Raw genomic sequence first — 11200 nt, 5'->3', positions numbered from 1 at the left:
TCCCAATACATCTTCGTCGCCCCGGGATGGATAGAGAATCTCAACTTGTGAGCATCATCCATCAGATGCTGGCGTACCTAGCCCCAGTAAGGAACCCATACCCTCTGATGCAGGGTCAACAACCCACGGTTGTCATATTCAAATGAGGCCACCTGGCCTACGATCTGCTCACACTTCCGGTGCTCTTCTTTCATACTCTCTACCTGCGCCTCCCGAATCCGTTCTAGCAATGGAGTAATCAATGTCATCCTCAGACATATGTCTCGAATCAGAGCCACCACTGCCTTGCGGCTAAGAGCATCGGCCACCACGTTGGCCTTGCTTGGGTGATAAAGGATCTCACAGTCATAATCCTTCATCACATTTAACCACCGACGTTGCCTGATGTTCAGATTTGGCTGATCCATAAGGTACCTCAAGCTTTTGTGGTCCGTGTAAAAGGTACAACGAACCCCATAGAGGTAATGTCGCCAAATCTTTAGGGCGAAAACCACAGCCCCCAGCTCCAAATCGTGCGTCGGGTAATTCGCTTAATGAGGCTTCAGCTGCCTCGAAGCGTAAGCTATCACATAACCCTGCTGCATCAGCACTGCACCCATACCCGTGATCGAAGCATCATAGTAAACCACGGAATCGTAGACGCCCTCCAGCAAAGTCAGGATCGGTGCCTCACACAACCGCTGTCTTAGAGTCTTGAAGGCTGCCTGCTGCTCATGCCCTCATCAGAATGTCACCGACTTCTTGATCAGTCGGGTCAAGGGAACATCAATCTTGGAGAAATCCTGGATGAATCTTCGATAATAACCCGCCAGACCAAGAAAACTCCGAATCTCAGATGGAGACCTCGGAACTTTCCACTGCATCACGGCCTCTATCTTGGCCGGATCGACCAGAATACCCTTCTGGTTGACAAGGTGCCCAAGAAATTGCACCTCGCGCAACCAGCACTAACACTTGGAGAACTTTGCAAAAAGTCTTTCCCTCCTCAGTGTCTCTAGCACCTCCATCCGGTGCTCTTCATGCTGCTCCTGAGTCTTGGAGTAAACCAAGATATCATCGATGAAGACTATTACAAACCGGTCCAACATCGGTCTGCATACGCGGTTCATGAGATCCATGAACGCGGAAGGAGCATTGGTGAGCCCAAACGGCATCACCATGAACTCATAGTGACCATAGCAAGTCCAAAAGGCGGTCTTCGGCACGTCATCGTCCCTGACTCGCATCTGGTGATAACCTGATCGCATATCAATTATGAAGAACCAAGATGGACCCTGAAGCTGGTCGAATAAGTCATCAATCGTCGGGAGGGGATAATGGTTCTTCACCGTTACCTTATTCACCTCCCGGTAATCTATATACATCCGATATGAGTCGTCCTTCTTCTTCACAAACAGGATCGGGGCTCCCCATGGTGAGCTGCTCGGCGTGATAAATCCATTGTCTAACAGCTCCTGCAGCTGTGTAGACAACCCTTGTATCTCGGGAGGAGCCAGCCGATACGGTGCCTTGGCTATCGGAGCCGCACCAGGGACTAGGTCAATCCTGAATTCTACCTGCCTCTCTGGAGGTACCCCAAGCAAATCCTCTGGGAACATATCCGGGTACTCCCATAGAATCGGTACATCATGCACTATCGCCTTACCCTTATTTCAGGTATCCATAACATAGGCGACATAACCTGCGCAACCCTGCTGAAGGTAGTGCATAGCTCTCGCTGCTGAACATAAAGTCGGTTCACCCTGCGGCCTCTCACCCTGAATCACTAAACCTCCCCCACTTGGGGTCCGAACCCGCACAAGCTGCTTCTCGCAGTCGATCACTGCCCCATTGGGACTCAAACAGTCCATACCCACTATAACCTTATTTCCTCGAAGGGGAATAGGGACTAAATTCACGGAAAACTTCTCATCAAACAACTGCAGTGTACATCCCCGATGAACCCTTGCAACCCGAACGATCCTATCATCAGCTATCTCTACATCAAGTGGACAATCCAACTCCCCTGGAGCTCCCACAAATCGCTTGCTGAGCAAGAGCGACACAAAAAATCGGGTAGCCCCCGAATCGAATAACACTAGAGCAGATATACCGTTCACAAGGAACGATCCTATAATGAAACACATAAACATAAGCAACAATAAATATAAATAAAGAGATAAGGAGAATATACATACCCGTCACCACATCGGGAGCTGCACGTGCCTCCTCTGCTGTCAACTGGAAGGCTCTGCTCTTCGCCACTGGCGCCTCCGCCTGGCCCTGGCGGCCGTTAGTGATCCTTAATGTAGCAGGAGCGGGTGCCGCCACCTGTCTTGCTGCTGCTAAACTCGGGCACTGGGACCGCTTGTGCCCCCTCTGATTGCACTGGAAAACAAATCAGATCTGATAATGTGGTGGTGGTGGTAGCAGTACAGTCCCTGCTGACATGACCAGTTCGGCCGCACTTGAAGCAGCCCGAACTACCCGCCCTGCACGTTCCCTCGTGCAACTTTCCGCACTTGCCGCAGTGCCTGCGGCCCTGCTGGCTCCTCGATCGGTGATCTGATACCTTGGGCTTCTTGCCCGCACTCCAGGTTATCGCATCTAAAGCTGCATCATCTCCAATGGCGTTTCCGACGTCCTCCCACCAGTCACGTGCTCTGTCCTTCAGAAGACAGGAAGCAAGTCGGATCTTGTCCCCCTCAGGACATCGGCTAGTACTGAAGGCGTTGGCGACATCAGCCAACCACATGCTGCTAGCAATGTGGTGCCGAGCCCCATGATAGTCTGGAGCTCCACAAGCTCGGAACTCCATGAATGTCATCGTGCGTGCCCCTAGCACAGTCGCCATCTCGATGCAGAATGCACCCAACATCTCATCCAGAATCTCCAAGATTCCCTCCTTGACCGTACCGAAGATCATAGGAGTCCGGTCCAAAATACTGCGCGTGACCTCAGATGAAATGAAATCTCTTATCTGCTCGTCGAGCTGCCCGACTCTAGAGCCCGAGCCTGATCCCTCACCGGCACCTGAACTGCCAACTGGTCTAGTGCGTAGCGTCATCATACTGAAAATACACCATAAAAAAAATCAGAATACTCATCATAACTCGAGGGATCACACACACTACAAGTTCCCTGAATTCATCGCAACCCTCTTTGATTCGAGTACGGATCCTCTGCTTTCAGTAGTACGGGCCCATACTACCTTCCATATCTATCCGTACTTTCCTCAAGAACTGCCTTGACTCCACCAAGTCCCTTCTACTACTACTGCTGTTCTCACACTAATCTCATCCTAGGCGTGCCCTAGGGTAATCACCAACCCACTCTCCGCCATCAGCTGTACAAGAATTCCCTTTATCTCCCCCCTAACTAGCTCGCGAATACCATTACATATCACTAAGACTAGATAATTCTTTGAATGAGAGGTCCTACCCTACAACGGTTTGACTCGGACGAGAGTTGCGAAATAGAGCTAAACCTAACCTTCTGAAATTATTTAGTCCTCGTAATATGTAACTTAACATATTCGTTTACTAGTTAGTTAAAGATAAGTAGAACTCCTAAAAGCACAAAGAAAGCAACATTCGGGCATTGAGTAACCAAAACCAAGCATATTCTAATCAGCCTATCATATCACTGACTAATCAGTACTAGCATGCAGTTTATAAAGCTCATACACATATAATAGGCATATAAGGCAGCCTTCCCAGATCCTTAGCCCTATTCTAGCATGCAATTCTCATATTCACAATTCATATCATAACATAAACTTTGTATGGTTAATTTGGGAGAACTTACTTGAGCTCGGCTGATTGCAAGCACCACACCCTTTTTCTCTTTTCAAAATCCTTTTTATAAAAATAGTTTTTCTTTTGAAAATTTCATACCAAGTCCTTAGTTTGAGTTCAGACGCACCTGAGAGTGTGCCCGAATCCCTCAAACCAAGGCTCTGATACGAATTTGAAACATCCCAACAATAAGGTTAAAAAATTTCATTTTTATTTATTAAATAAACCATAGTTATCAAAATCATTCCATCACAAAACATAAGTCGTAGTATCAAATTAGAGTATCATATCCAAAACACATGTCAATATATCAAAGTAAAACATCCCAGGCTAAAATCATGGTGTGTGCACTGCAATCATCCCGAGCTCTTCTCCTTGCTACCGGAAGTAACTGAAACCAAATCTAAAAACTATAACCACGAAGCTTAGTAAGTCTCCCCAAACTACCACATACCATACACATAATTACATAATCACATAATAATATAACATTGTCACACCCCCAAACCAAGGATGGCGGAAACGTCCGGGGGTGGAGGACTTCATGTATACTATCATAACAACACTCGCAATAGTGATCAAAGTAAACACCACCAACATAAATATAATTGAAAAAGTTATACCATAGTATAAGTTTACATGTTTCCAAATCAATTACATTATGTTGACAAAAATGAAATATTTGACGCCTTAACGTCCCATCCTCAAAAGCCCTTGATTATCTGCTTATTGATTTCCTCAGAATACAAGTAGTTTTGAAAGAGTGTCAACAATTAAGTTGGTGAGTTCATAAGCTTTTGAATGTAGTGATGAAAACCTTTTCCTTTGTAAAAGTAATGTTTGTTCCAGAAAAATCCAATATTATCCTTAGAGTGTGAATTGCAGCCTTAAATCCAAAGGCCAAAATGTACAAGTAATTTCCATACTTATAGTAAAACAATGCAAGTTTAAATTGACATAAACTCGTTTAATTTAATGAAATTCTCGTAATTCCTATGAGTTGTTAATACTCTATGTGAGTTATTATAACCATGCTATGACCTAGATGGCCTGAAACGACGTTCTTCAGGCGTCGGAAATGTGATGACATTTGTCACCCGTAGACCTCGAGGTCCTACTGTAGCTAACAACAAGGTGTGAGGTGTCAATCCCTATATAGATCTATACACAACTATCACGCTCTCCCTCAAAGAGACTCTGGTTACAATACAGGACTTATAGTGCATTACTTGAAAAGTAACATGAAGCGAATGTCTCACAATTTAGTCATTAACGGATTTACGTGTAGTGAATTCTAGTAATGAACTTGTTGTGTAGTGCATCTTAAACTATACCTATTATAGTTTATCAAATGATAGTAGTAGTAGTGAACATAAACTATACTTACAATAGTTGATCAAAATGTTTGTATGCAATGGATATAAACTTTGTTTATTTTAATTAGTTACTGATGACGTGCCTAGGGCAGCACGGCAGAAGCACGAGCCGGATACGCCAGCCGGGCCCGGTCCAGCAGGCTTAGCGTCCGCTGGCACCCCCAGGATGGGAAGGCACAGGCGAAAGGCTCGCGCACACTAACTGGGCCCAGCCCAGCAGGCTTAGCGTCCGCTGGCGCCCTCAGGAGCGGAACGCACAGGCAAAAGGCTCGCGCCCGCCTAGAGACGCTCCCAGCTCCAAGACAAAAGAAACGGTCAGGAGACAAGCAGAAGGATCAGACCATTACCGTCTGAGCCAATAAGAGCGCCCTAACGGTTAAAGGCGTATGACTCTCCAATCAGCGCCCCTGATCCTGTCTCCCCAAAAAAGCGATATTGTCTGGTACGGATGAGGCAAGGGAGCTAGGGATAAAAGGATACGCTCTCAGACCTACGAGGTAAGCTCTCTGGACTCTCTAAGAGCACACACCCAAAGATCCTAAACACTCTCTAACTTGACCATCAGAGCGTTCTTCCGGGAACTCCTCCCGGAAAGCGGCTGACGGCCCTCTTCCTTTGTGATTTTGCAGAGGCAATCGAGAATCCAAGTGAACGATACCGATCGAGCTAGCTCAAGGTCGCATCATTTGGCGCCATCCGTTTGTGAGATCAAGAACACAAAATAAAAGCACGAAAGTGACAAGTGAATGGCGTCCAACGGCAGTGAGGGACAACAGCCAAGTCCCATACGCCTCATGGCAGCGTTGGACGAAACACCGCCGCCTACAGCGGTCAGCAGAGTCGCTACAGGCGAAGGAAGCTCAACGGTAACCACTGAAGGTGCCCCACAACCGCCAGTTCACCAGCCAAGAACAACTCCGATGGGGCCATTTCCAACAACGTCCTTTCAGATGCCACCATTCTTTGTGCCGCCGTTGCAACAAACACAACCGGTTCATTCAGCGATGGTTCCACCAGGCCACGTTTTCAACATCCCACCGTCGTTTACAGCGACACCGCCGTACCAGGTGACAAGCGGGCAGAGTTCAATGCTTTCAGTACCACCGTTGGCACAAACCATGATAGCTCAAACGTCGCCTGTCTATTCACTGGCCGGCACATGGTCCGGACCAACCATCACCGCTAACAATAACTTGCAGCAGCCAACAACGGCTAGCCCAATGAATCATATACACCCTTTTCCCTCCAGTTACCCCCTCCAACTACCATTCCAGCCGTATCCCTTTTACGGACCAAGCCCTGGCTACCACAGCCCGCCACCATATGGCTTAAACATACAATATCAACCGCTGGGAGCGTCCACCACCCCCAACCACGAATGCCTTTCCCGTAGTGTGACTTCTCCGTTCGTCAAAGAGTTGTTGGACTACGAAATACCAAACACAGCCAAACTGCCGACGCTCAAGACGTATAACGGCACCACTGACCCGGATAGCCACATCGACACATATGAATGGACCATGACGCCATTAAAGCTTGATGAAAGGTTTTGGTGCACATATTTCCTAACTACACTCGACGGCAACGCCGGCACGTGGTTCAAGACGCTACAGCCGGGTAGCATTTCCAATTTTGCCCAACTTAAGTATCTTTTTCTTACCAACTTTATGCAATTACGAAAGTACAAGGGAGACTCTCATTCAATCATAGGCTGTAAGCAAAAGGAGGGTGAAACTGTACGGGAATACTTCACAAGGTTCATAAACGCCACGTTAGACGTACCGGGGCATGATGAGGGGCTCATAGCCGGTGCCTTCACGTGGGGGCTTTTGCCAGGCCCTTTATCGCAAAAACTCATGGGAAAGAAGCCTCTAACACGGGCCGAAGTGAAGGAAAGGGTGGAGCGATATTTGAGACAGGAGGATGGCGAAGCAGCAAAACAGGCCTACTTGAGTGCAATGACTACCAGACACCACAACCCGGGTCACACGGATTTCCGAGGGGGTAGTAGGCACTACGGCCAAGTAAGGAGACCACAGGCTCGGTTCCGACCGTTCGCCAGGGATGACAGGCGTGGCCGTCGCCCGGAGGTGTACACGGTGTTGGAGAAGTAGCAACCAGCCAAATCGCCAAAGAACCGGTACTGTGAATACCACAAAAGTAAGACACACGACACAACCAATTGTTCGGTATTAAAAAAAGAAATGGAAGAGAAGCAGCTTAAAGGGGACCTGGTGGAAATAGCACGAAGCTTGCGTGCCAAGTTTGACGCTGAAAACGCTAAGAACATACCTCGTGAAGGAACCCAGCCCAAGGAGATATTCATGATACGGAGTAAGAGAAGCAGGGGAGAGCAACAAACAGAACAAGGGACCACCAGAACCCCGATGCGCACGCTCACATTCTCTGTTCAAGACCCTCGCCCGGAGGGATGGAGGGGCGACGACCCACTGGTAATCCAAGCTTCCATCAGGGATGTAATCATACATAGGGTCTACGTTGACACAGGAAGTTCGGCGGACATCATTAATGAGCACTGTTTCCGGCTTCTCCCAGATCGCTGGAAGGACAACCTACGGCCCGTGACGGGGAGGCTGATCGGGTTCACCGGCCATAGCCTATGGCCGCTGGGCACAATTCATCTTCCCCTGACCATAACCAGCCACGATAAGCAACAAAAGAAAACCACCCTGATTGACTTTGTGGTCATCCGACATGCGGCGGAGCACAATATTATTCTGGGGAGAACAGCTCTCTTAAAGCTAGGAGCGGTTCCATCAACCATGCATGGAGTTATGAAGTTCGAAACTCCAATGGGCGCAGCCACGGTACTGGCCACTCCACCGAAAGAATTGCAATGCTTTACAATTATGAAACCAGCAGAGATAACTAAAGAGGCCAAGAAGCCGAAACGTGACCCCACAAAAGGAAAGGAGGTGACCAACGCGGAACACCTTGACCAGCCGGTCAGTATTGGATGTGATCTCCCGAGTCGCGTAAGAGGAGCGTTGGTCGACTTGCTCAAGCGGTATAAACATGTGTTTGCATGGACCCCCACGGACATGGTGGGGGTACAAAGGAAAGTCATTGAGCACAAGCTTGTAATTAAACCAGGAGCAAAGGAGGTTAAGCAAAAGAAGAGGGTCCAGGGTGGGGACCGTAATAGGGCAATCAACGCCGAAGTGGCCAAACTAGCAGAAGCTGGAATAGTAAGGGAAGCAATATTGCCGACGTGGATCGCCAATCCAGTCATGGTCCCCAAGCAAGATGGGTCATGGCGAATGTGCATAGACTTTTCCGACTTAAACAAAGCATGCCCTAAAGACTGCTACCCTCTCCCAGAAATTGACCAGAAGGTAGAGTCACTGCAAGGATTCAACCTGAAGTGTTTTTTAGATGCATATAAAGGGTATCACCAGATTTTGATGAGCAAAGAGGACGAGGAAAAAATCGACTTTTTACATGGACCATGGCACTTTCTGTTACACTAAGATGCCTTTCGGTCTAAAGAATGCCGGGGCTACATACCAGCACCTAGTTGACTCGATATTTGCCAAACAAATTGGGAGAAACATTGAAGTATATGTGGACGATATGGTGATTAAAAGCCCACACGAAGACAAGATGTTACAAGACATCGAGGAGACTTTCCAAACCCTAGAGAAGGTAAAAATGAAGCTAAACCCGGCTAAGTGAACATTTGGGGTGGAAGAGGGGCAGTTCTTGGGGTACTATGTCACCAGACAGGGCATCCAGCCCAGCCCAACCAAGGTGGACGAGCTCATTGAAACGCCAACCCCAGGCACCCTCAGGGACGCGCAAGGCCTAAACGGGAAGCTTACAGCTTTGAGCAGGTTCATCTCAAAATCCGCTGACAAGGTCATGCTGTTATTCCACACGTTAAAAGGCTGCATCGAGATGAACAACTTCCAGTGGACGAACGAAGCAGAAGTAGCGCTCCAGAAAATCAAGGAGGCATTACACAAGTTACCCACGCTGGCCAGTCCCGTCCCGGGGGAGACATTGCAAATGTACCTTTCGACCTCAAACGAAGCAATATCCTCAGTATTAACTGTAGAAAGGGAAGGAGAACAGAGGCCGGTGTATTTTGTAAGCAGGGCACTACAAGGGCCAGAACTCAACTACCCCAGTGCATCAGAGAGCTATGTTCTTTTCAAAAAAAATATATATATATACATATAAAAGAGGGCAAACATCAAACAAATAGCGCTTAGAGTTCGTGATTACACAAACAAAACAGAGAATATTGTTCAAAAGCCCACACGTTATACAAACTAAAGGCACCACATGGCCATCAAAAGAAGCATACAAGACAAGAAACTAAAACATGCAAAGAAATTTTCACGCCCCAAGAGGGGTAGCACACGATGCCGGAGCATCTTCAACAACATCATCCTCGCCACACACGACTTCGTTTCCCCCAGCAGCCACCTCACCTTCTCCACATTCACCATCACCACCATCATCACCTTCTCCACAATCACCATCACCACCCTCGGTACCCTTCCCAGCATCGACCTCAACCACCGGCACAATACCCTGACCCATTGCACTCTCTGGAGTACCCTCTGAACCAGCAAACGAGCACAACTCTCGGAGGCCTCCAACATCCAATTCACCCAGACCCAACAAGGATGCATGATCCATACTGGCAAAAGATAACAAAGCGTCGTTCACACTAACCACGGGACCGACAGAAGCGGCATCAACACCGACATCTCCACCACCAGTACCAGCAGAGGTTTTCTGAACAGACTCAACCCCATCCATAAAAGCAGCATGCCGGATGAGACTTATCGCGTTAGTAAAGTCCGGATGCTCAATCAATTTATCAACAATTCGAACAACACTAACATGCACCAGCCAATCCAAATCCTGACGGGAAGTGCCCAAATCCGATTGCAATGACGAAATAAGCTTATCACGATCAGCGGCATCGCGTTCAAGACTTTCTACCTGGATCATCAAACCCTCATTCACCTGAGTCAAGGAATCGACCTTAGCTTCCAAGACAACCCTAGTCTCGTCAAGGATGATCTTCTCAGAGGATAGCAATTCACACCTTTGCTCAGACAGACGGAGGTCCTCGCCAAGCTCGCCAAGGCGACGTTCCAGCCCCGTCACGTGTGACCCACAAGTAGCATGGGCGGCCTCCATCTCGCCAAGAGCATGAACACGACGGGAACCCGCGACAAGGTAAAACATGGCTTGTGCAGCGGCATAAGCCATGTTATGGGCAAGCGCAGGATTACCTATAGCCTCCATATCGCCAACAGCAGCCGGAGGAAAAGCGTGGCGGGAAAACTCCAAAGCATTGTTACGAACAGAGAGTCGGGAATCATTGTGGAGATCCCAGGAAGGAACAAAAACAGGAGACTCAGTAGAGCTGTCTCCAGAAACACCACCTAAAGGAACCGAAACTGACCCAGGGCCGCTGGAACCTTTAACCGGGGAAAACTTTGGGGAAACCAATGAAACACCTGGAACGGGAATAGAGGAGGAAGCAGGAGCAATGGGCTGTTCAGCCGCCCTGTCGATCCCTTCGGACTGTTGCATGTCGTCATCAGGGATCACGACCACACCGGCCGGTGTGGAAGTCATAGAGCTCAGCAGACGAGAGAAGTTGCGCCGGGTATGAACCCTTTTGGTAGCGGTGGGCGCGCCGGTAACCGGCTTACCCATGGCTAAGACAACTTTCCTCTTCGCTTGCATTCACCGGACATCCGTGATAATCCCCTCCTTGCTATCTTCGCTACCCTCCATGGAGGAGGAGCGAGCGCTACCCAGGGGCATGACAACAGAGATTGGGCGGGCGCGTAAAGGATATTCCTCCGACGCTGACGAGCCTTCAGGAGGGGCGGAGGGAGCAGCAGTTAAGGCAAGTTGGTCAAAACGGCGAGGTGGAGGAAGACGTTTAACCAGATCCACCTCACGAAACTCTAACTTGCCCCGATAGCGCTTCTGTAACACCTCATCCATGGATAGAGAAGATTCAACACCTAGAGATATCAGAACAAGGAACATCAG

The 11200-nt window shown here is 48.5% G+C and overlaps 1 protein-coding gene across 1 annotated transcript; it reads left to right on the top strand.

The window, feature by feature from the left end:
- The first annotated feature begins 7356 nt into the window (after positions 1 to 7356).
- LOC145111302 (uncharacterized) lies at positions 7357 to 8643 on the top strand. Its single transcript, XM_079047593.1, has one exon. The coding sequence runs from the start codon at positions 7357 to 7359 to the stop codon at positions 8641 to 8643; it is 1287 nt and encodes a 428-aa protein (XP_078903719.1).
- Positions 8644 to 11200: the final 2557 nt, after the last annotated feature.

Source organism: Lactuca virosa, chromosome 5 (genome assembly GCF_052849685.1).
Source record: "Lactuca virosa cultivar CGN04683 chromosome 5, Lactuca_virosa_CGN04683_v6, whole genome shotgun sequence".
Taxonomy (NCBI): domain Eukaryota; kingdom Viridiplantae; phylum Streptophyta; class Magnoliopsida; order Asterales; family Asteraceae; genus Lactuca; species Lactuca virosa.
This window is presented reverse-complemented; position numbering and strand designations above follow the sequence as displayed.